This window comes from Phyllobates terribilis, unplaced genomic scaffold (genome assembly GCF_046119375.1).
Source record: "Phyllobates terribilis strain yellow unplaced genomic scaffold, ASM4611937v1 Scaffold_2__4_contigs__length_985480577, whole genome shotgun sequence".
Classification (NCBI taxonomy): domain Eukaryota; kingdom Metazoa; phylum Chordata; class Amphibia; order Anura; family Dendrobatidae; genus Phyllobates; species Phyllobates terribilis.
The window spans coordinates 330,165,688-330,192,184 of NW_027362762.1; the positions used below are offsets into that span (position 1 = coordinate 330,165,688).

General features: G+C 42.0%; 1 protein-coding gene across 2 annotated transcripts in view; it reads left to right on the forward strand.

Annotated features, from left to right (window-relative positions):
* SLC9A7 (solute carrier family 9 member A7) overlaps positions 1 to 26,497 on the forward strand; it is a 118,178-nt gene that overhangs the window by 63,148 nt on the left and 28,533 nt on the right. For both annotated transcript variants that reach the window (XM_073664465.1, XM_073664472.1), the window contains exons 3-9: positions 6,965 to 7,042; positions 11,262 to 11,338; positions 14,865 to 14,977; positions 17,104 to 17,209; positions 18,521 to 18,667; positions 22,188 to 22,288; positions 24,053 to 24,141. In XM_073664465.1, the coding sequence (XP_073520566.1) occupies positions 6,965 to 7,042; positions 11,262 to 11,338; positions 14,865 to 14,977; positions 17,104 to 17,209; positions 18,521 to 18,667; positions 22,188 to 22,288; positions 24,053 to 24,141 (711 nt within the window). The remainder of the gene's footprint in view (positions 1 to 6,964; positions 7,043 to 11,261; positions 11,339 to 14,864; positions 14,978 to 17,103; positions 17,210 to 18,520; positions 18,668 to 22,187; positions 22,289 to 24,052; positions 24,142 to 26,497) is intronic.

Sequence of the window (26,497 nt, forward strand, 5' to 3'; positions counted from 1 at the left end):
AGAGACCTCCCACCTGCTCTCAGACATAACATTGCTGTTACTGTGGAAACCAGACCCCTGGGGTGCCACATTCCCCCCTAGTGAAATTTAGTACTCCGGGACTAAACATATTTTTAAACATAACAAGGTATAAACAATAATAGTACAATAAGAAAAACATATAAAGATGGTCACGGCGTGTCCGCAACCGGGTGCAGTTTTTGAAGAAAAGCAAGGTGTCCATTTCACCAAAACAGGGAGACGTAACCAGGTAGGGGTCTGTCCTGCCCCGAGTCCTTAACAGTCTTTAGTCCATTCCTGGGTTACGCTCCAACCATGTACAAAGGATTCCCGGTAAATCCACCAAAGACTCCCATAAATTACTAGAAACACATAATTATTTACAGGATATGGCCGCTCTCAGTCCTTGGCCAGTGGGGATAAGGAATGGCTGCTCACAGTCCTCAGCCTGGTTTAAGATAGGGGCACATGGGGAACAATTCACTAATCCCAACGGGGACCATATTTTAATTAGCAGCAGTCCTTGTACCCTTACGGGTAACTATTTACAGCTCTTTATTCACGCTACTTCCCTTCAGTAGCTATGTCCTCTTTGTGCTCCCTCCTGAGGGTAGTCCTCAGACCCGTCCGGGTCCTCTTGGCTTTCCTCGTATTGGTAGTACTGCAGCTCCTCCTCGGTTAGCTGGGTTAGTATCTCTGCGACAGTCCTCCTCCCAGGTGGCCAGGACTTTACCTCCCTTTGGGCTGCCCCGGTTAATTGGGCCACCAGGATGCTCACTTTTTGCTCCTCTGTGAGGGGGTACACCTGGAAGAGGCTATCCAGCTTTTCTCTAAAGTCATGCAGGGTATGTGACTCCCCTGAGTACTGGGGTAGCCAGGCTGCCCCCGGGATATAGGGCATGGTGAAAGGCATGACCGCAACAGCGGTGGCGCTGGCGGGGGTTGAAGCGGTGAAGCTCTCCTCCGTATCCGGCATCCTTCTCCCCCCTAGTGGACCGTGGCCTACCTTGCGATGATCCTCTTCCGTAGGCCGCAGCTCCGCAGTGGATCGTCAGGGTCGAGGACCTTCCGTCGCGCTCCTGTGACGTCGGCGTCTGCTGGGCTCCTTCCAGGACCTTACGCAACGTCCTGACGTGAGGCGGGGCTTCAGTTCTCGCGCGCTTTCAGAGTCCACGCCCCTCTTCTTCCCGCGCGGCGTCTTCAAGATGGCGCCCAACGGCGGGAAAACTCCACGGATGGCGGGAAGAAGGCAGAAGATGGCGCCGGATGGCGGGAAAACTTCGCGGATGGCGGGAAGATGGCGCCGGATGGCGGGAAAACCTCGCGGATGGCGAGAAGAAGGCAGAAGATGGCGCCGGATGGCGGGAATCTTCACCACTGGTAAGTTTGAACAGTCTTTTTCAGGCACGCAGTACCCGGTGGTTGCGGGCACGAGATCCTGCCGACTACGCCAAAATCTGACGCACCCCTGGGCCTGTGTCGCGCAGCGTTGCGCACGCGGGAGCTTACCCGGAGCCGGATCTGTTGAGGGTTGTAGTCTCGTGGCGGTGACCCGGTCCGTGCCCAGGGAGTCAGACTAAGTGGCGCTGTATTAGCGGTAGATGTTGGACGACTACGCCACCCGTTGAATGCAGCGAAGTAGCTGCCGCTGCAGGGCAGACCGCTGAGGCCGGTGGTAGGATTGTGCAGCGTGATAGTATCACCCCCAACGGGAGGGGTATGGCCTCAGGGCAGCCGACGTGGATGATGGGGTAGCAGGGATCACTCAGAGACGATGCGGTGTGATTCAGGGTCTTTACTGGTGACAAAGATAGACCCTCCCGGAGTACTGGCTAGCGAACGGGGCCTGGTCAGTCCTTGAGCAGATGGGATCTCCCCTGGCCAGGCGGAGTTGTAGGCCTCCCAAACTGACTGTACTCTTCTGGCTACCTTGCTAGAGGCGGGTATAAGTAGCCCACGTCCCTGAGTGTACCGTGTGGTGCTCACCCGTATGGCCGGTGACTCGGGGCCTTCTAGTGGCGTCCGCTCCACGACGGCGGTGCTGGTCCCACGCGTGTGACCGTGCCTTCGGGTTCCTTGGTCAGAGGACCTGAAATCCCCTGCCGGGCGGTTTCTGCTGCTGGGTAAAGATTAGTCCCCACAGCCTCGGACTCCGGGTCCGGTGATAGCTTCTCAGTCAGGGCGAGCTCTGCAGCTGCCAGCCCCTGACTCCTTGTAGTACTGCTCCCACAGAGCTCCTGTTGTTTCTTCCTATGCTGCTTCTCTTCTCTGTCTCTACTTCTTCTCTACTCCTGGCATGGCCCAGGAGCTGGGCCCAGCCGGAGCCACAGCTCCCTGTCAGCCCTCCTGGCTGAACTCTCCCTCTCAACTCTCTAACCCTGCCTCAGCCCCAGGTTTATACAGGGGAAGTTCTTCCCCTCCCAGGACTGGGCAGGAGGTGTGGCATGCATAGGATTCCTGACCAAGAGACCTCCCACCTGCTCTCAGACATAACATTGCTGTTACTGTGGAAACCAGACCCCTGGGGTGCCACACATACTGCTCGGCAGGCTTTGGAGTCTCTACAAGATGTATCAGTCTCCATATTTTCTGCCACAAAAATTGCTTTAATTGCATTTATCTTGTGCTTGGAGATAAATTTCTTTGTATGCAAGAGTAATTTTCTACTTTGAGTTGATCTATCGTTGCCTGAGTATTTGCTGCTGGCTGAGAGTTACTCTGGCTTCATTGCACATCTGAAACTTGCCTTGAAGGCTAGCACTAACGTAACTCGTTTTGCCCACGAGGCTTCAGTTCTGTGACCTAAAATTTACTGATGTAGAGGATGCTGTGTGCTATTCATTAACTCTTAAATTAATAGACCTTGTTGCATGGTGGCAAAACCTGCACTCGGCTTCTAGCTGTATACACTACCGTTCAAAAGTTAGGGGTCACCCAGACAATTTTGTGTTTTCCATGAAAACTCATACTTTTATTTATCAAATGAGTTGCAAAATGATTAGAAAATCTAGTCCAGACATTGACAAGGTTAGAAATAATGATTTTTATTTGAAAGAATAATTTTCTCCTTCAAACTTTGCTTTCGTCAAAGAATGCTCCCTTTGCAGCAATTCCAGCATTGCAGACCTTTGGCATTCTAGCTGTTAATTTGCTGAGATAATCTTGAGAAATTTCCCCCCATGCTTCCTGAAGCCCCTCCCACAAGTTGGATTAGCTTGATGGGCACTTTTTGGGTACCATACGGTCAAGCTGCTCCCACAACAGCTCAATGGGGTTGAGATCTGGTGACTGCGCTGGCCACTCCATTACAGATAGAATACCAGCTGCCTGCTTCTTCCCTAAATAGTTCATGCACAATTTGGAGGTGTGCTTTGGGTCATTGTCCTGTTGTAGGATGAAATTGCCTCCAATCAAGCGCTGTCCACAGGGTATGGCATGGCGTTGCAAAATTTAGTGATAGCCTTCCTTATTCAAAATCCCATTTACCTTGTACAAATCTCCCACTTTACCAGCACCAAAGCAACCACAGACCATCACATTACCTCCACCATGCTTGACAGATGGCGTCAGGCACTCTTCCAGCATCTTTTCAGTTGTTCTGCGTCTCACAAATGTTCTTCTGCTTGATCCAAACACCTCAAACTTTGATTCGTCGGTCCATAAAACTTTTTTCCAATCTTCCTCTGTCCAATGTCTGTGTTCTTTTGCCCATATTAATCTTTTCCTTTGATTAGCCATTCTCAGATATGGCTTTTTCTTTGACACTTTGCCCTGAAGGCCGGCACCCCAGAGTCGCCTCTTCACTGTAGACGTTGACACTGGCGTTTTGCGTGTACTATTTAATGAAGCTGCCAGTTGAGGAGCTGTAAGGCGTCGATTTCTCACACTAGAGACTCTAATGTACTTGTCTTGCTGCTCAGTTGTGCAGCGGGGCCTCCCACTCCTCTTTCTACTCTGGTTAGAGCCTGTTTGTTCTCTCCTCTGAAGGGAGTAGTACACACCGTTGTAGGAAATCTTCAGTTTCTTGGCAATTTCTCGCATGGAATAGCCTTAATTTCTAAGAACAAGAATAGACTGTCGAGTTTCACATGAAAGTTCTCTTTTCCCGGCCATTTTGAGAGTTTCATCCAACAAACTAATGTAATGCTCCAGATTCTCAACTAACTCAAAGGAAGGTCAATTTTATAGCTTCTCAAATCAGCCAAACCGTTTTCAGCTGGACTAACATACTTGTGCTAGGGTTTTCTAAACATCCATTAGCCTTCTTACACAGTTAGCAAACACAATGTACCATTAAAACACAGGAGTGTTGGAAATGGGCCTCTATACACCTATGTAGATATTGCAATAAGAACAAGACGTTTGTAGCTAGAATAGTCATTTACCACATTAACAATGTATAGAGTGTATTTCTGATTCATTTAATGTTAGCTTCATTGAAAAAAATGTGCTTTTCTTTCAAAAATAATGAAATTTCTAAATGACCCCAAACTTTTGAACGGTAGTGTGCATTATGCCCAGAGCAGTTCATGTAGAAGATTTGATGATCCCTTTGCCTTTACTGTATCATAAATCAGAATATGGTAATACATTCACAGATGTGGTGCCTGTTAGTTTGAGGCCAAATTTGGGAAATGGCCAGCACATAAGTTAATGTCTGTTTCATTCCTTTCTCAAAAAAAACAAAGAAACAAAGCTTGTTGGGGGTGCTGCTCTAAAGCAAATGGTGTCTCACTTGAAGGCAAGTTCTTAGGAAGTCTTCTACAACAGCTGGAGCTCCATGTCTAGATCTTTATCTGTAGACTCTTTATATTTGACAAAATCATGAATAATTTATTTTTTTTTTTTTTACATTTTGTTGGACTGAAATAATGCAGCAAAAACCTTTCTTGGCTTTAACTTTTTTATTTTTTGGAGATGTTTGGATGCTGTCTTCATTCGTATAGATCTATTAAAGAGTAACATTTTCTTTATTTATTTTATTTCCACCATGGAAAGTTATGAAACTTTGCAAATCACTTTATTAGAGAATTTGTTTTCATTGCTGTAAAAAAAAATTCTTGTAAGGCTGCGTGCCCACTATGCGTTTTTCAATCGTTTTTGCCGGGGAATTTCCGCAGCGAAAACACTTAAACGCTTGGTAATACGTGCCCCATGGTCCCCAATGATAATCCGCATGTGCTGTGCACATGCTCCAGAAATTTCCGCTGCGGATTATCATTGCGGAAAAATACGCAGCATGTCCATTAATTTTGCGGACACGCAGCGTAATTGCCGCCATTGACTTGCATTGAAACGCTTGATATCCGCATCACTACATGTGCACACGCAGATATGAAGCGATTCAATGTGCGAATGGTACCCGGGTCTGGAGAAGAGGAGACTCTCATCCAGACCCGGGTACCATAGTACCTGAAAAAAAAAAAGAATTTAAAATAAAAAATAAAGATTATACTCACCTTCCGATGACCTCCGGTCTCTTGCACTGCTCGCGTTGGTGTGAGAACCTGACATGACGTCATTTAGTCATGTGACAGGTCACGCACCGCTGACGTCGGCATCCACGTGACCTGTCACATGACTCAATGACGTCATGGCAGGTCCTTTTACACAACCGCGAGACACCAGGGAGACCGGACGCATCGGAGAAGGAGACCGGGGGCCATCGGAAGGTGAGTAAAATATTTATTTTTTATTTTTCACCATTCTTATTCTTTTTTTTAAACTATTACTTGGTCACACTATATAAATCCAATGCACTCATTTGGAGTACTGATGATGGCAGTGAAAAGGTCAGCTCCAGCACCTGTGACAATTGTACTACGCTACTAATTGGAGGGATTTGCCAATATTATTATACCTACTACATAGAGGTCTCATAGTGACAAGCTGTATAAGTCATTAAAGGGGTGTTCCAATAGGGATGGCCTTGCATGCACATCCCTGCAGCTTTTATCCCTTCCCTTGAAACAGTATGTCTTCAGGTGGCGGCACTGCGGTCACTTACCGCAGCTTCAGTGCCCACCTCCCTCATCTTTAATGGCTGCTGCCACAGTCCCCACTTCTATCACTGCCATTTTATTCCCTGAAATTAGATGTTATCAGGGGGCGGTGATAGAAGTAGGGTGAGTGACAGCATCACCACCCTGCAACTTCATTGCCCTCAATAGAATAGGACCGCCACTGATAGGACCGCCCACTGGACCGAAAATCCTAGAAAGAACAGAGGTTTAAATGATGAAAACACAAGTTACTCTAAATCTTTATTCGCAAAATTATATATCCCTTCACTCAGCTCACCCTGTTCTATAACGTGGTACTGGCAGATTGGCTGCATTTTCATGGTGACAGGTTCCCTTTAAGATGTTTCATGGTAAACCTTTTCAGGATTGTAACAACCCAAATTCCCTTAAACACATGACAAGAGTAACATGTCATGTGTTTTGTCACTACTCCCTTCTGTGCCCAAGCTTAAAGGGGTGGTCTGGCCTTGGGCTACACTATGTGACTGCAGACTTGTGAATCCAAAGATTGCGCACATTGTACACTGTGATGATTTTTCCATGCCGGCGGCGGGCGTTTCACCACAAGTATGTGATTTGTATACATTTGTATACATGCGGTCACGTGCTCACTAGACATGCGTGGCCTCGCTCAATGCAAGTGTATTGAGCTAGGCTGGACACGTATAGTCTGAGTGTGTCCAGATGTATACCAATCTCATACTTGCGGTCACATGACCGCCCACTACCGGCTTCGGAGAATCATCACAACGTGCACTGCTCGAGGATGTGAGGGTTAACAAGTCTGCAGTCACATAGTGAGCCTAAGGCCGGACAACCCCTTTAATGAGCTTAGATCCATTAAGAGAGATGTGATCTTCTTATCTGTGTTTAGCTCCCAGTGAACCTGCTATTTATTCCCTATTCCAGTACCAATGTCATCTGAATTGCTTTTCTTGCAGGTGACCTTTGACCCAGAAGTCTTCTTTAACATTTTATTGCCACCTATTATTTTCCATGCTGGTTACAGCTTAAAAAAGGTAAGTCAAGATTTCCCTCTAATTTGGAACTGTTGTTATAACTTATTATGTCTATTGCGCACCTTTTTTTTTTTTTTTTTTTTTTTTTTATTCGCAGCACTGTGTAATTGGGTAATATTCAACAAAAACTTTTGTTTCATAAAACTGTAATTTTGTGTTTACAAAATATTATATTTTAAGAAAACCTGTCACCAGGTTAGAAGTGGGCAGTTTTGCCTCTTATTTCATTCCTGCTTCTCCCCTGAGTATATGGGCCTTTTTTTTTATTTAGTGCTAAATTTTATGTTTTGTTTATTTTTACCAGTGAGCGAGTAAATAGGGTATAAATGCAAATCAGCCCAGAGCCACGCCCCTATAGAATATGGTGAGCCACGCCCCCCGTAGAATACGGTGAGCCACGCCCCCCGTAGAATACGGTGAGCCATGCCCCCCGTAGAATACGGTGAGCCATGCCCCCCGTAGAATACGGTGAGCCATGCCCCCATAGAATACGGTGAGCCACGCCCCCCGTAGAATACGGTGAGCCACGCCCCCCGTAGAATACGGTGAGCCACGCCCCCCGTAGAATACGGTGAGCCACGCCCCCCGTAGAATACGGTGAGCCACGCCCCCCGTAGAATATGGTGAGCCACGCCCTCTTGGACCAGAAACCTTAGCGTGGAATAAAAAGGCCCATATCCCTGAAAACGTTTGTTGGAGTTTTAAGACATTAAAACAAAATACTCAGGAGAAGTGGGATTAAAACAAGAGTAAAAACCGGCCACTTTTTACCTGGTGACAGGTTGTTAAGAGATAAATTCTACACAGTGGGTAATACTTAAATCAAGTGTAAGAAAAAAAGTAGAGCTTTAGCCCATAATGACCAATCAGATCCAGCCCAGCAATTATACTGCCATTGTTGGGCTGATCTTTACTTAACAAGGTCTTTGTAGTAGCTTTTATTGCTTTTTGTTACCTATCTACCATGTACTTATTTGGTGGATTGATAGGAATCTTGTATATACGTGTGTATGTATATGTGTATGTATGTATGTATATATATATATACACATACATACAGAGAGAGATGTAAATATAATATTACACTGTATTTTTCGGACCATAGGACGTACCTAGTTTTAGAGGAGGAAAATAGAAAAAAAATTTAAGCAAAAAATATGGTCATGATGCCCTGTTTAGAGGGAGGGGGTCTGCTGCTGACACTGTTATAGGGGTAATGTCCCCCAATTCTGATAATATTCCCCATCCAGGTATAAATAGTCCCCCTCTTCCTATTATACGTGGCACCCCTCATCTCCATCCTGGTGTGCGTGGCCACCCTAATCCCCATCACTCTGCACATGGGGAGCAGTGAATATTCATTTTCTTTAGCAGCAGGCACACCACCGCTACCGCTCCCCCCACCAGCCTCAGTGTGTGTGTGTGTATATATATATATATATATATATATATATATATATATATATATATATATATATATATATATATATATATATATATATATATATATATATATATATATATATATATATATAATATTATCTATATATCTCACACACACCACATCTGGACTATAAAACGCACCCCCCACTTTCCTCCAAATTTTTGGAGGAAAAAAGTGCGTCTTATAGTCCGAAAAATACGATATATACGGTATACGTACATACAGTTAATATCATGTCTCCATGTCAAACTCTCCTAAATCTACATTAGATTTAGGAGTGTTTGACATTGAGACATGATATTACAATGTCACTAATGTGTTATTAACTAAAGGTAACCACTAAATTGTAGTGTGCAATCCTAATTCCTTCATTCATTTACAGACTCACTTATAGGTCTTTTGCTACCTGATCTAAGGTTCAGATTTTTCTCTTGTGAGAGTGTTTTTCTTCCAGTAATATAGGCTGGGTGTGAACTACGTATATCCAGGGTGCTGATGTCTCATGTATCAGCACAGCTTCTATCCTGCACTTATTGCCTCTTTGTGCTCTCCTCCTTGTTCTCGGTCCGCTCTGTGAGGGTTTGCTATCTCTAACATCGAGAGATGGGGGAGGGGGTGATAGCAGAAAGATGCCAGAACTGAGCAGGAGTGCTTATGTGTTTGTATTATTATTTATTTTATTTTTTTGCAGATCACTTGGCTAGATAAAAGACGATTTACAGACACTCTGCACCAGCAACATTTTTAATAAAAACTTATTAGAAAGTTGCTTAACTTTTACATTTAGGAAGCAAAATAAGAATAAAAAAAATCTATATAAACGTGTACACAGCCCTTAAAGAAGCACTCCCATCAGTTTTTATCCTGTTAATATGGAAGTCTTCAAACAGAGGCTGGACAGACATCTGTCTGAGATGATTTAGTGAATCCTGCTTTGAGCAGGGGGTTGGACCAGATGACCCAGGAGGTCCCTTCCAACTGTAACATTCTATGAATATATTGCAATCATCATATTATACAGCACTGTGTACTTACAATTGCTCATTTTGCCCCTATACCCAGATAATTCTTCTCTTTTTTTCTCTGCTTTATGTAGAAACAAAGTTGTTGTTTTTTTGCCCCAGCAGAAATCATTCCTCTCTCATGACCCAGCTGCTCTGCCCCCCCTCCCCGCCATTGATTTTTTGCAGTGAGTGATGACTCATACAGGGAAACTTGACCTCCTCTTTCTATATAGAGTTTCGAAGGATTCAGTTAGTCAGTTTTTAATCACATGATGTCATAGACCTAATGGAAAACAGAAGAAATAGCTGGTAAAAAGGCGAAATGAACAATTGTAAGTACACAGTGCTATATAACATGATGACTGCAATATGTTAAGAGGATACAAATTTTGATGGTGTGCTTTAATGTTGCAGGCAGAATGACCACTAGATGGCACTGTTGCCACCTATGAATCAATGTGAAAACAGTTCAGCTTTTTTTTATTGTAAATTACAAGTTTTATCTGTACAGTTTACATTACATTGTGGCTTAATTAGATATTCCATTCTGACATGTTATCGTTTTCTTGCGGAAGAGCAGGAGAATAGATTACTGGACAATTCATGGTTAATAAACCGCTCACTGCCCTATAAACGCAAAGCTGAAAGTGGGATTAGTTTACTCAATTTATATTTGATCAAAATAAAAAATGTCTGATTGGGCTTCCACCAATCCCGAACATGGGGTTCCGTTCTGTCACTCCTAGAGCAATAGAGGCAGAGATCATTAAAAATAAATGTATTGGAAAATAGTGTGACTTTTTCATTATACAGTAGGAGTGTACACAATATATATTTTTTCAGGCAAATTCTGCATGAAAAAGCCAAACAGCGCAAAAAACGAACGTAGTGCACAGCAATGTTAAAGCGACATTACTCTGCACATGCTCGGTCCTTTACTCCTTCTAACAATATCAGCATTTGGAAGCAGTGAAGCAGGTAAAAAAAAAAGTAACCTGTTCATTTTGCCAAATGAAGGCGCCCATTATATCTACACTTTAAAGTATAGCGCAAAGACGCCAGCAATACAAAAATGACGGCTAAGCCATCATAAATGTAAATGATTAATTAAAGCCATAATTCATTTAAATAATTAAAAACGGATAAATTGCAAAGTTTCTTGTTTTTACACGGAGTTGCTCAAACAATTTGCGACTTTTGGCATTTTCATGCCGGTTTCAGGCAGCGCCACCAAAATGGGCAGAGCTGGGGAGAAACTCTGTCTGTCCGTCAAATTCATCAATAGTGCCTAGTTCCGGACTTTTCTTATTCCAGAAATGTTACTGCACTCATTGGAGCAAGATTTTTGGTGAGTACATGCCACTAATAGGATGCGCCAAATTCATTGAGTGGTGTGCCCCTCTTAATGAATTCGGAGCATCTTATTCCTACATAGCCCTCATTTAGACTGACGTATGTAATGGCAGTCCTAATGAATCGGGGCTGAAATCTTAAAAAAGAAAGCCAACTTAAAAAGTGATACACAATGTATAGCAAAGATGAATTGGGGCCAAAATGTTTATCAAATTTCTGCAGTTCTTGTTTTAGGGATATGAGAGCCCCGTAATACAAAACTAAAGTAAATCTTTGAACATGCTTATATGAATTTCTAAGGAAGCCACCATGAAATGGCCATGCACAGTTAAGTCTGATTTCCATAGGAATGTGTGTTTCCCCTTTTATTAAATCAAACAGAACCGTGCTGAAGTCCAACTTGTTTTTTCCTTTTCAGAGACACTTCTTCAGAAATATTGGCTCCATCCTCACCTATGCTTTCTTTGGTACTGCACTCTCGTGCTTCATCATTGGGTGAGTCATAACAGCATGACGGCTCAGATGATCTACACACATTCCCTGCACCAGCTGCGCAACTGAAAATCTCCTCTCTGCTTGTGCCTAGTAACTGTATGTCTTGCAGAGTCTGTGCTCGCAGTGAAGCTATATTTATACTCACTCCTGCTATTTATACACTTTCTATGCTGTGTAGTTTATGGTTCTTGTTCTTGTAACCCGCGAGGCACAAAGGTGAATTTACTACACATAATATTTGTTAAATAGCGGGACGCCTAAAGAATAGGAAACAATAATTCATCTTTTCAGTAAGGTGGTGTTACTGCGTCTTTCCACAGCACAGTTTTCCTTTTGAAACGCTAAAGGTAAGTATTTAGACCTTTTTTATTTTGCTACTTTTTTTTTTTTGTCTAATGTAAAAGGAAAAAGCTTTAAGAGAACCTGTCATGTGAAACAAAAAACAACTATTAACGTGGAGATATGGGGTTAATCTGAAGGCTAATAGCATTCTGAATCCATGCGACCGTCGCACTAAAAGCTCAGCGTCCGGGAGGAAATTAACTTTGATCCTCCCGACAGCCTTGGGCATTCAGTCATAGGGGCACGGCTTCAGTCACCACTCAGTACCTAATGAGTGACAGCTTATGCCATGCCCGGGCACTAGCCGAAAGGCGGCTCAGCACTGGTGCACTATAGAGCTGGCTGTCAGTCAGTGCCGGGGCATGGTTACAGCAGCCGCTCACTATGTATTGAGTGGTGATGCTGGCCATGCCTCTATGACTGAAAGCGCAAGGCTGCCAGGAGGATTATAGTTCATTTCCTCGCAGTTGCTGGGCTTCCAGTGCGGCGGCCACATGACTTCAGAATTCTATTCACACCATATCTGCAGGTTAATAGTGTTTTTTTCACATGACCGGTTCCCTTTAAGCACCTCCTAGTTCTTATTTAAGCAGTATTAGTAAGAAAAAAAACAAGAGCTGCTCCAAAACACTGAACAGCTGTGAACCTTTTAATTCTTGTGTTTCTTCCCACTTGGTATTCTCATATGAAGGACACCCTCCACACTATTGCATCTAGCTTCAAGCTCTCCTCTAACTACCATTATCTTTCTATCCCCAGCTTACAATATTTATCTCTCCCCAATCCATCCTGCCAGTACATGCACATCCAGATCTGCTCTTCTGTGCAGGGTACTCAAACAAGTCACCTTCTGGAGGCCTTCTTTTCATAGCCAGATGGTGGACCAGGTGCTAATTCACCATGCTGGCAGACAACTGTGAGCTACGTATCTTGGCCCCATGAGCCACATGTAGCTCCTGAACCACAGGTTGGGGACCCTTGCTCTAGGGTCTATAGAGAACCCAGAAAATAATAAAGGACATTCTCGAAGAGTAACTTCACTGTGAATCGAAATTCCCAAGAAAATCCACGCAACCAGGCAAATTGGAATTTTTTTTAGATCCAATGCTCTTTAGTAAGTAGCGCACAAATTGACCAAATTGTGACTAGCCAACAGTCATGACAAGACGTTCCTTTATTCGATGGGATTTTAGCCTTTTTTATCAGACCTGCCTCTTCCCTGGCCAAAAGCCCACAAATATGAAGGGCAATTATTTATCTAAAGTTATACAATGGTATAACATGCAAAATATGTGAGCTATACAGTATTTAGGACAACAAATATGTATGTAATAATGTTTATAAGAACATTAATAAGATTAAAAAACAGTGTAAAGCAGTGTTCATTTTTCTTGTGGATATTGAGCAGCAAGAGCCATTCTGTTCTGTAGCATTATAAATAACTGAGAATATTAGAGTTAATTACCATTGTTGGTCATTGACATAATTCATTTGAGAGCTAATGGATGAGAAATTACAGACCTGTCTGGATATAGAGCGCAGTTTATAACGTGTGTGTTATGGTTGTAGATTTAGGTTGTTGATGTGTGACCAAACCCTCCCCAATGCCATATCAGGGAGTGTATAATTGAGTTAGTGTAGATATCTATTTCACAGAAGGAAAATAACATATTTACAGGCGGACTACCCTGCCAAAACTGGAAGATTGCAATCGGGCATATCTACAAAGTGCTCTGCTGGGCCTCGAAATTTTTTTAATGCTCTCACCCATCTTTTGTATTTCAGAGAGATTTATTTTCAACTGTAATTGATCTCAGATTTTCTTTTAATCACATTCCTGAATTCCAAATGTGACCAGACAAATGTTTTAATTCTGTTACCATATTCTTCTAAAAGGAACCTGTCATCAGATGCGATTGCAGCCGGGTGGTTTTTATTGTTAAACACTGCAGCAATTTAGAGTAAAACTACATTGAAATGCCAGCCGGTGGCAATGTGTCTTGGCCTTTTACATATAAAATAAATAAAATGGCTTTAATGAGAATATATTAGTAGGATCAACCCACCTAAGCCAACTATATGGGCATGTAGGTCATAGGAAGCTGAATAAAATGATACCTTGATATGTTATTCAATGTCTTATTCCAGAGAAATCCACGTTTTCTTACATGTAAATGACCCCTTCCAGGCTATGGCCGGACACTGATCTGCATGAGAATCTATCTCCAGAGATTATTATGAAAGGGGCCGTTACTAATGTTAGACATGTAACTATCCAGAACAGGAGAACTGAACTTTGTCTACTTACAAACACGATAGAAGCTGCAGCTCTCACAGCTCTGCTGTATTGCTACCCTGACTGTGAGATGGAAACTGAAGCACCTGGGCAGATGTGTCTATGTGTGTATGATGTGTGTAGATGTGTGTATAATCACACACAGCTCTGCAGTGAGGTCAGGAGAGCAGAGAGCAGCCATTACATATCACACTGGGAATGGCCCCTTTTATTTAAATTTAAGCTCTGGAAGCAGATTCTTATGCCGATCAGTGTCCGGCCCTAAGATCTTAACAGCTTATTTACATAGAAGAAAAATGTGGATTTCTCTGGAATAAGACATTGGATCGCTGATATCAAGGTATGTTATTTAGCTTCCTATGACCTACATGCCCATATAGATGGCTTAGGAGGATTGATCCTACTGATAAATTCCCTTTAACATAAAAACCTGATTTTAAACAATAGACGAATTTCCTTTTGACTCATTTTCTTTGTGTTTGCATATTCTGCAACAATCTTGGAATAAAAGTTGCATACAAGTGACAGACTGACACCTAGGCTGAAACCTACAACTAAATAGACACAAGGAGAAAGGACCTTGTATAATACAGTTTACAGTCTGAAGGCCCAATACATAGGATTATGTGTGAACGCTCAATCCTTTTGTTCTACTATGAGAGACGCTTCCACCGGAGATGTCTGGGAGCAGCTTATTCTCCCCTCCCCATACAGAACACTTATGAGCCCAGCTGTGTATGAGGAGGGCGCGGGGGTAAAAGATGGTATTTTGGCTATTGTAACAGTTATACGTGTCATGGCTCCTTGATGCCCATAATGTTTTGTCAATTTCTTATTTTTGATTTGTCTTAATTTGATCAAATTACTATTTGTATTTTTTTATTTTAGAAACCTCATGTACGGAGTGGTGAAATTAATGAGTCTTGTTGGCCAGCTGAATGGTAAATTTTACTACACTGATTGTCTCTTTTTTGGAGCCATCATCTCTGCTACGGACCCAGGTAATAGAAGTTATATGACATGAGTGTCTGCTGTACCATGGCTGTTATACATTATCACACCCTCCCAACCAGCACGTGAAATACTGTAACTTGCTATAAAAAATCCAGCCAAAAAAAAAAAAAATTCTGGTCTTCAGGATGTTTGGAACCCGGTCTTGCTCAGCCTTTATTCACACTGACGTCACTATGATGCATGGTAAAGTTTTAATACTAGAGGTTAGGACCAGGGCTGTGGAGTCGGTAAGCCAAACCTCAGACTCCTCAATTTCCATGACTCCGACTCCACGACTCCGACTCCCCCATACATGGCTCATGTTTAAGTGATAAATTTACCGATGTACAATTGTAACATCAGGCTTTTAATCATTATTATGATACAGTAATCAAGCTATTTAGATAGAACATAAAAATTGTCTATTGGAATACAACTTTAGAATAAAAAAACTTTTGCATATTTACAATTTATTATACACTATGCATTAAGTAGAAAAAATAGTTTCCAACAGAAACGTCTGAATAACATTTGTGCAGTGTATGAATTTGTTCTGAGAAATAGTATCTCCTCCATCAGATCCTCCTTCATAGATGACCTCAAATCTGACCTAATAATTTTAAGGCTAGAGAACAACCTCTCTACACTAACTTGGGTTGGAGGCAAAGCCGTAACCACATGGACAGCATCTCTAGCAATTTCGGTGTATATGAATTGCCTCGTGCAGTCAGTTTTGATGAACAATTGAACTCTTCTACTTCTTTGAGAGCAAGTGAAAAATTTTGTAATTCCACAATTGCCCCTTTTCCAGCACGTCTCTTCAAGATGGAATCAACTTTAGGGGTTCTGGCAGCAATAGCCAATTTCCTCACTTTGCTAATCAGAGTTGCAGCATGTCCCTCTTGCAGACTATCTCTTATTGCCAGCTTCAGCAGGTAAACATCACAGAGCATGAGCTGAATGTGAGAGGTGTGAAGCAGCTTCAACAAGATCATCTAATTGTAAAGAATCATTTTGCTGTTCTTCTGTAGTAATATCTGTTTGTTCCTCCATTATGGGAACAGGACAGTGGCCTTCCATCAACAACATAATGAATCTGAAATGTTCTTCTAGCTGCTGTTCACCTTCATTATTCTCATTCATCAGTTTAATTGTACTTATCATGTTTGAAGCATTATCAGTTATAATAGCAAGAACCTGTTTTTTTTTTTTGTTCTTAATCCTGCTTTCCTGTTCACTCCAGCAGTTCTGAGATGAGCACAGGCATTCCTTCCCTGTGTGTTTGGTTTTTTTCCCCCTTATCTGTAGAAGAGGTGCTTCACTACTTGTATCATGTACATAAACTGTAGCACAGATTCATCTTGGCTAAAAGTCTAGACCCTTAGATCAGGAATAGGACAGACATTTATAGGACATTTCATAACTTTCCCAAATTCTTATGAAAAAATATTCCCCACAAATTGAACTACTTTGGGTACACTTTGACACTGTTGGGATGGCTTTTATGCTTTTTTTTTTTTTTTTTAAATCAAAAACTGTGTTCACAAGATAACCCAATTTATTTATATGCACTACTGCAATATGTTCATTTTTGTTTTCATCTTAAATTTTAGACTCTCTTTTTCCCACAATAGCTATCTTGTTTTAATCACCTGTCTTGGCAGGAAGTCCCAGCTTCAAAGGGCGTTTTAATGAGTTTTTCTCACTACCTAGCTACATGTAATTTACTCTCTGCCCCATATGTCCAATGAGGTCGTTTTCAAAGAGTTTGAAGTGTAAGCTCTTGGCCTAGGTGTTTTATGTGAAGGAGCTGAATACCCCCTCCCTCGAGATGTCTTATGGAATTGAAACCATCTATATGACTGGGTCGTAGAAAAAAATTTGCCCCAATTTTTTTTGTTTGTTTTGTTTTACAAATACATGTAACACACAAAAACCTTATTTAAACAATGGCTCATTTTCTGATTATGGCTTCCCTTTAATGTTTCACAGTACATTAAAGTTCTCAGAATGTAGTTTTTATTTACATGGAGTAAAATAAATGCGTATACAAATGATTTATTGCAATGTATTTCTTCTAAGGTATCTGCATATTTTATAAACTAATTCTTCATCCTTCTGTGCTCCTTCATAGTGACAGTCCTAGCAATATTCAATGAACTACGTGCAGACGTGGATCTATATGCACTATTATTTGGGGAAAGTGTACTTAATGATGCTGTAGCCATTGTGTTGTCTTCGTGAGTATTATTTCTTTTACATTTTACTAAAGTTGAATTATTGTAGCACAGCAATGTTCCAACAATCAGTATGTTTGGGTTCAATGGCCACCCCCATAAAGTGAAGGGTTAGCAGCCATTTTATCAAGTATTTTTACCAGTTTACCAGGAACATCTTCGCACTGTGCACATTCTGCTGCTTAAAGAGTTCTTCTTGTTTCCGAAAACCCATCTTCTCCAGCTGTAGTTTGTTTTAAAAACTAGATAGAGCTTTTCTCTCCCTCCTTGGGTCCAGTGTTGAGTCTCCGACACTGCTCCAGGTGTCTGTTATTGTCTGCAGCGCTGGCGTCAAGTTGACGGCACTGAGGCCAGTAACTGAGCTGAGTGGCTCAGCCTGGCAGTTCGTGCCATCAACTTGGGCAATCACTGATTTGGCTGCAACCCTTCAATTTGCTGCAGCAGACACAAGTAGACACGAGACTCTGAGCTGGACCTGAGAAGAGTGAGTAAGGCACAATTTTTTTTGCTATAAAACAAACTGCAGCCTGGGAACAAGAGTTATTTGAAATCAGAAAATCTCTTTTAATGAGGAAAATATTGGCTTTAAGGGCTCGCTCCCACTTGCGATTAAATCGAACAAATGCAATCCGATTAAAAATTTGCATTCGTACCAATTTAATCCTATGCTTGTGTTCTCAATGGCGTTTTTTTCCTGCTCCAATCGAATCGTAATCAGACGAAATTTGGATCGCACGCACCCAGATAAATCTATGGGTGCGTTTTAAACACTCGGGTGATATCCGAGTGCAGTGCAACTTCTGCAGACCCCGGCTACAGAGGAGATAGAGAAATTACTGTACCTGTGCTGCGATTCTCTCATGTGAGAGGAGCGGAGCACAGAGCACTGACACTCGGATCACGCTTGCAGCAGAGCAGGAGCCGAGTGTCATTAGCGTATTGCATCCGATGCTCTCGCATAGGATGTGATATGCTAGTGTGTCTCCAGCCTAACGCAGACCGTTGAGTAGAATGGATGAATTTATTTTTTTTTCTGTGAATTTTCTTTTCCAGACCCTCAAATTGATGTAGTTTTCTATTTTATAGAAATATATATTTGCAACATGTGAATTGGGTTTTGTAAAAGCTTTCAAAACCTGCTCATTTAAAAGCCATGACACCAGTGTGAACGCAACCTAATATGCTGTAAAAACAATATGTATTGTTATTTAGTTTAATAGGATTATCTTGACTTCTAGCAAAGGAATTAATCAAAGTAGTTCTTCCTTGTGACCAATATGTGATTCTACTGCCATAATCTATATTTTCTCTTAGGTCTATAGTTGCTTATCAGCCGACCGGTGAGAACTCGCACACATTTGACGCTGCTGCCTTTTTCAAGTCTGTTGGTGTTTTTGTTGGCATATTCAGTGGATCTTTTGCAATGGGTGTTTGTACCGGAGTCTCCACAGCTCTTATATCCTTTCTCATATTTGCACAGAATAACAATTCCATTCATTAGGGCACAAATTGGTGTGTGTGTGTGTGTGTGTGTGTGTGTGTGTGTGTGTGTGTGTGTGTGTGTGTGTGTGTGTGTGAAAAACCTGGTGACAGGCTCCCTTTAAAGATAACATGTGTCAACTTTAGAAATAATTTTCTTTAACCTTTGACATTGTGGTGATCCCAGTTCCGTTTGAAGTCTTTTCTCACATTTTGTGAATTCTGCTAGTTTCCGGTTAGCATAGAGCGGAGCACTGAGGAAGCTCAGATAACAACATATCAAATGTATAAAATGTAAAATCACGTGTCTCAAAGTAGAATAGAGACATCTGTTTCCATGGTCAGTCAGTAGATATTAATGTGCAGCTGTGTAGACGAATGAGGAAATTAAATAACAAATATGTAAGTAACTTTGCTTTATTGTTGTTTTTTTTTATGATTAAAATTGGTAACAACTAAAAGTCAAGCAAAAATAAAACTTTTAAGGGGTTTTCCATGCAAGGCATTGAATTCCTGCACTCCATCTAAGTGACTGCAGGTTACCAAACCTTAACAGTGTGCGCAATGCTCGATGTCAGGATTAAGCTGTTTGCCTGCTGGAGCGGTTATCATGTGACCAAAGCAGATCCCAAAAAAGACCTTTTGTTATACTCACAGACAGTCCTGTCCAATGGGAGTTTCTGATCTTGATTCGGCGCCTCCTCTCTTCTTACTATCACTGTCCTCCTTCTCTGCTTCGTGTGGCTGACTTGTAATAAGTCATCCGCACAGTGTCCCAATCACGCTCCTGTGCAGGCGTCCTGTCCTGCCCAGGCCAGAGCATAGTTCTATAGTGCGCATGCGCCGGGAAAGGCCAAAGAGCGCCGATGACCAAAAAGTAAAGCCAACGCATGTGCACTACAGTACTTTGCTCTGCCTTCAGCAGGGAATCTGCACAGGACCGTGATGGGGACTCTGTGTGGATGACGTAGGACGCGTCATCCACACGAAGCAGGGAAACAGGACGGTGACAGTAAGGAGCGAGGAGGCACCTGATCAAGAACACAGACGCCCAACGGACCAGACCGCCCCATCTGTGAGTAAAATAAAAGGTCTTTTTTGGGATCTGCAGACTGGATTGGGGACTTTTTTACAGCATTCCAGTGTGTTGTAGAAAAGGTGTTAATGGTGGTTGCCGTACTTTATATAGGGAAAACCCGGTGAAAGGGTTCCTTTAAATCCAGGGGGGTTGTCTAGTATATACAGTGCCTACAAGTAGTATTCAACCCCCTGCAGATTTAGCTGGTTGACACATGCGGAATTCACTTGGCATTGTGACATTTGTACTGTAGATCAGCCTGGAAGTGGGAAATGCACTGCAGCAAATTTTGTTTTTGTTTTTTTTTTATTTTTTTTTTAAAAACTTTAAAAGTTAATTCAGAGTGTCATTTATTATTCAACCCCTCAAACCACAAGAATTCTGTTTTGTCCCCCAAAAGTATTAAGAAGTAGTTCAGGCACCAAGAATAATGAGCTTCACATGTGTGGATTAAAGATCTCTTTTGCCAGCCTTTTCTGACTATTTAAGACCCTCCCCAAACTTGTGAACAGCACTCAGACATGGTCAACATTGGAAAGACAAAGGAGCATTCCAAGGTCATCAGAGACCAGATCGTGGAGGGTCACAAGGCTGGCAAGGGGTACAAAACCCTTTCCAAGGAGTTGGGCCTACCTGTCTCCACTGTTGGGAGCATCATCCGTAAGTGGAAGGCTTATGGAACTACTGTTAGCCTTCCACGGCCAGGACAGCCTTTGAAAGTGTCCTCCTGTGCCGAGGCCAGGCTTGTCCGTAGAGTCAAGGCTAACCCAAGGGCAACAAGGAAGGAGCTCCGGGAAGATCTCATGGCAGTGGGGACATTGGTTTCAGTCAATACCATAAGTAATGTACTCCACCGCAATGGTCTCCGTTCCAGACGAGCCCGTAAGGTACCTTTACTTTCAAAGCGTCATGTCAAGGCTCGTCTACAGTTTGCTCATGATCACTTGGAGGACTCTGAGACAGACCGGTTCAAGGTTCTATGGTCTGATGAGACCAAGATCGAGATCTTTGGTGCCAACCACACACGTGACGTTTGGAGACTGGATGGCACTGCATACGACCCCAAGAATACCATCCCTACAGTCAAGCATGGTGGTGGCAGCATCATGCTGTGGGGCTGTTTCTCTGCTAAGGGGCCTGGCCATCTGGTCCGCATCCATGGGAAGATGGATAGCACGGCCTACCTGGAGATTTTGGCCAAGAACCTCCGCTCCTCCATCAAGGATCTTAAGATGGGTCGTAATTTCATCTTCCAACAAGACAACTACCCAAAGCACACAGCCAAGAAAACCAAGGCCTGGTTCAAGAGGGAAAAAGTCAAGGTGTTGGAGTGGCCTAGTCAGTCTCCTGACCTTAACCCAATTGAAAACTTGTGGAAGGAGCTCAAGAATAAAGTCCACATGAGACACCCAAAGAACCTAGATAACTTGGAGAAGATCTGCATGGAGGAGTGGGCCAAGATAACTCCACAGACCTGTGCCGGCCTGATCAGGTCTTATAAAAGACGATTATTAGCTGTAATTGCAAACAAGGGTTATTCCACAAAATATTAAACATAGGGGTTGTATAATAATTGACCCACACTCTTATGTTTAAAATTTAATAAAATTCAACTGAGCAACATAACTTTTTGGTTTGTAAGATTTATGCTTCTGTTCATAAAACCTACTCTCGTTTGCAGTTTGAAGGCTCTAACTTATTTGCATCTTATCAAACCAGCTAAATCTGCAGGGGGTTGAATACTACTTGTAGGCACTGTATTTAACAAAAAAAATCCTTGTACCTATAAATTTGATTTAAAAGAAGAGAAACTCCCATTCTGGCTCCTAATCAATGAACAAGAGTGGAGAGTGACTACAAAGAGTCAGTAGTGATTAGGACAGCATGAAATACTGTCAGGTTCCCTGAAATCACTATAGGAATGATGAAAACCAGCAGTAGGAATCATGTCTTGATGAAATGTATCTCCTTTATTATAAACCAATAAAGCAGCTCTGAGAAACCATGCAATTATTAAGAACATAGCTCGGAAAAAACGCATTCGCCATTTTTAACTTTTGCATGTTTTTTCTGACTTGTTATAATGATTTACAATAAAGAAGATGCATTTTAACAAACAATAATGAGCTGACTCTGTTCTATAACAAAAAGGGGTTTACCGAAGTGTATGATGTGATCACATTCTGACTTGTGTGTGTAAGCACTTAAAATCATTAAATATTAGAATATAATCATTCTCTTCTGTGCGGTCATTGCCTTGCATGCAAAACAGCCTCCGAGCTACCGTGACGGAATTGGTAATATTTAAAATAATGTTTCTCTGCTTTTTTCGTGTTTGTTCATTGTCCAAGATATTGTTCCTTGCATGAGTGAATTTTGCGATCGCCTTCTTATTTTGTTTCCTTAACTGTCCGGTAACGTAACGAAGTTTACCAAGCTGCACTGCTTTCCTTTATTGGAGACGGCTTTGTTCTTTCTATTGTCTTGGAGCACCTTCCTCCTGGCTGAAGCTTGTGGCTTTACAGGTAGGGGGGTATATTCTGTGGATGTACCTGCTGTATATGTACATTTTGTAAGTTTATAGATGGAGATCCATTGTGCATCTAAAGATTGGTTAAAGGGAACCTGTCCCATCATATATTCCTACTAAACTGCCCCAATGTCTTACAGGTCGTGCAATGTGCATCGCTATCTTATTGTTCTGAAGCTAAACGTCCCAGTATAAAAGTCAAAATGCTCTTTAAATCTTTACTCAATTGCCTACCAGAACCTGGCTTTCAGTTAGATGTTTGGCGCTGCATATCGTCTCAGTCACAGTCCTCTGGACAGTAGCCATGGCCATCGCAGTGTGATTGATGGGCTGGCCTGCCCCGATGTCACACCAATTGCCAAGGAAAGCTTGCGCGCTGACAACCAGCTCCTCGATCATGCGCATTGAAGCTGGGTGTATGTCGAATGGCGCATGCTCACAACATGCACGAAGCCTCTGACTCTCAGCTGCTTCCAGTACATTCGCATATAGCAAATGAAGCTTATTTATTTTATCTATTACAATTTGCTTATGTAGCACCATCATATGCCGCAGAGCTGTACAGACATTATCACTGTCCCCATTGGGGCTCACAATCTACATTCCCTATCAGTATGTCTTTGGAGTGTGGGAGGAAACAGCTGAACCTGGAGGAAACACACATAAACACGGGAGAACATACAAACTCCTTCCAGATGTTGTCCTTCTCCTCGGGCTTCTATGCTCATGTCCCTGGAGCTGGTTGTAAGCGCACAGGCGCGGGATTTCCTCAGTGATTGGGGTGACGTCAAAGCTGTCCAGTTTGGTAGGCAATTGAGTAAAGATTTAGTGTTTTTACTTGTATAATAAGACGTTTAGCTTGAGAAGAACATGTTAGTGATGCACATTGCATGACCTGTAAGACATTGGGGGCAGTTTAGTAGGCATAAATGACGTGGCCGGTTCCCTTTAAGATTCACAGGTTGGAGACCACCAAGTATCATTACAATAATCACATCTAACATTAAGCCTTTAATGAAGAATATAAAACCAGTGTCTCTATGGAGAGTTCCTATGTTTTTAACTAATGAGGTTATTTTGCCTTGGATAAAGATATACACATACACATGTATCCTCTAATGCTGGCCATGCGCCTTCAGCAGCTGTCTGTTTGGCCAACAGATATATTTTTCCTAACCTCATACAGATCTATGCTCCGTTCACCTGAGTGTGTATGCATTCTTTTTCGGGGAGCAGGAGGAAGCCATTGTCAGACATCACAAGAAGAGGATTAGGCGTGTTTTTTAAAATCAATATGCAATCCCTTTTCTCCTATATGTCTGCCGTTTGCTATGCCGTTCTTATTCTAAATTGTCAGTCACCAGTCCAGTGTGAATCAGGCTTAGTGTCGGTTTACAGAGCTTTATGGCGATTATATATATTATTTCTGTATGATATATTTAGTTCTATGAAATTAAGCCTACATTCAGATTCAGAACAAAATGTGCAGAACACTTGCACACCTTTCTGCCAGGTTCATATTGTTATTTTTTTTTATTTATTATTATTTTTCTAATAGTCAGTCAAGTCTATAAGATCAGATGCAAAGGGAGAGGTAGATCAAACTTATATGTAGCCACAATCCTTTATCTTCACTTCTAAGTGCTTGATGAATATGTCTATGTGGAAGAGTGATCATGATGTTAGAAGGTAATGGCTGAAGTATTTGCTTTCTTGTTACTCTAGGATTGACTTTGACACTTTTCTCTTGCACTTACAGGAGTAGTCGCTGTTCTCTTCTGTGGCATCACACAGGCTCACTATACATATAATAATTTATCGCCTGAATCAAGGAATAGGACTAAACAGGTAATGACACCTTCCTTCCCCGGGTTTTAAATCTGACAATTAGAAATCAGTCGTTGCATATAGCATTTGTGATCTAAAGAAACTGACACCAGCCTTACAATTTACCAGTATACAAGTGCTGCTGTGAACCTCTGCTCTGCACACAATGCAGTGTACATTTTGCTGCAGCTAAAGGCAGTTTACATTTCCAAGGTTTAGCTACAATCTGCTTGTTTCAAGCTGCTAGAATCCTAAGGAAAAGTCCATATAATCTCATTGCTGCTACATTTTGCCAATCATATTGCTGCCCCAATTTCCGGCCTAACCGTGGGTCTCGTGACACAAACTAACAGTATCATAGCCAGATATAGTGCTGTTAGTTCAGGTCACAAGACCCAAGGACGGGTTGGAAATTGAGGCAATAATGTGAAAAGGCAGCCAAAATGCATTCATGTGCACCTCCTCTTAAAAAAAAAAAAATTATGAAAAAAAATTAAAATATATATTTTATGACATTACTTAGTACATTCACATATTAAATTATTTCATCTTACTTTATTCTAATACGTATTGGCTTAAAGATGTTCGGTTGCTCATTTGACTGACCACAATTTCTCCTGATTCTAAATTAAAAGTTGATCTATCACCAGATTTCACAATACAAACTGCACACATTATTTAGCAGATCTTAGACATGATGAGTCTAATGTATTACGTTAAAATGGTGAGTGCAGCAGTGTTGTACAACTTTAAATGGTGTGTGTGTATGTATGTACAGTACAGACCAAAAGTTTGGACACACCTTCTCATTTAAAGATTTTTCTGTATTTTCATGACTATGAAACTTGTACATTCACACTGAAGGCATCAAAACTATGAACTAACACATGTGGAATTATATACTTAACAAAAAAGTGTGAAACAACTGAAAATATGTCTTATATTCTAGGTTCTTCAAAGTAGCCACCTTTTGCTTTGATGACTGCTTTGCACACTCTTGGCATTCTCTTGATGATCTTCAAGAGGTAGTCACCGGAAATGGTCTTCCAACAATCTTGAAGGAGTTCCCAGAGATGCTTAGCACTTGTTGGCCCTTTTGCCTTCACTCTGCGGTCCAGCTCACCCCAAACCATCTCGATTGGGTTCCGGTCTGGTGACTGTGGAGACCAGGTCATCTGGCGTAGCACCCCATCACTCTCCTTCTTGGTTAAATAGCCCTTACACAGCCTGGAGGTCTGTTTGGGGTCATTGTCCTGTTGAAAAATAAATGATGGTCCAACTAAACACAAACCGGATGGAATAGCATGCCGATGCAAGATGCGGTGGTAGCCATGCTGGTTCAGTATGCTTTAAATTTTGAATAAATCCCCAACAGTGTCACCAGCAAAGCACCCCCACACCATCACACCTCCTCCTCCATGCTTCACGGTGGGAACCAGGCATGTAGAGTCCATCCGTTCACCTTTTCTGCGTCGCACAAAGACACGGTGGTTGGAACCAAAGATTTCAAATTTGGACTCATCAGACCAAAGCACAGATTTCCACTGGTCTAATGTCCATTCCTTGTGTTCTTTAGCCCAAAAAAGTCTCTTCTGCTTGTTGCCTGTCCTTAGCAGTGGTTTCCTAGCAGCTATTTTACCATGAAGGCCTGTTGCACAAAGTCTCCTCTTAACAGTTGTTGAAGAGATGTGTCTGCTGCTAGAACTCTGTGTGGCATTGACCTGGTCTCTAATCTGAGCTGCTGTTAACCTGCGATTTCTGAGGCTGGTGACTCGGATAAACTTATCCTCAGAAGCAGAGGTGACTCTTGGTCTTCCTTTCCTGGGGCGGTCCTCATGTGAGCCAGTTTCTTTGTAGCGCTTGATGGTTTTTGCAACTGCACTTGGGGACACTTTCAAAGTTTTTCCCAATTTTTTGGATTGACTGACCTTCATTTCCTGAAGTAATGATGGCCACTTGTTTTTCTTTACTTAGCTGCTTTTTTTCTTGCCATAATACAAATTCTAACAGTCTATTCAGTAGGACTATCAGCTGTGTATCCAACTGACTTCTGCACAACACAACTGATGGTCCCAACCCCATTTATAAGGCAAGAAATCCCACTTATTAAACCTGACAGGGCACACCTGTGAAGTGAAAACCATTTCCGGTGACTACCTCTTGAAGCTCATCAAGAGATTGCCAAGAGTGTGCAAAGCAGTCATCAAAGCAAAAGGTGGCTACTTTGAAGAACCTAGAATATAAGACATATTTTCAGTTGTTTCACACTTTTTTGTTAAGTATATAATTCCACATGTGTTAATTCATAGTTTTGATGCCTTGAGTGTGAATGTACAATTTTAATAGTCATGAAAATACAGAAGTTTCTTTAAATGAG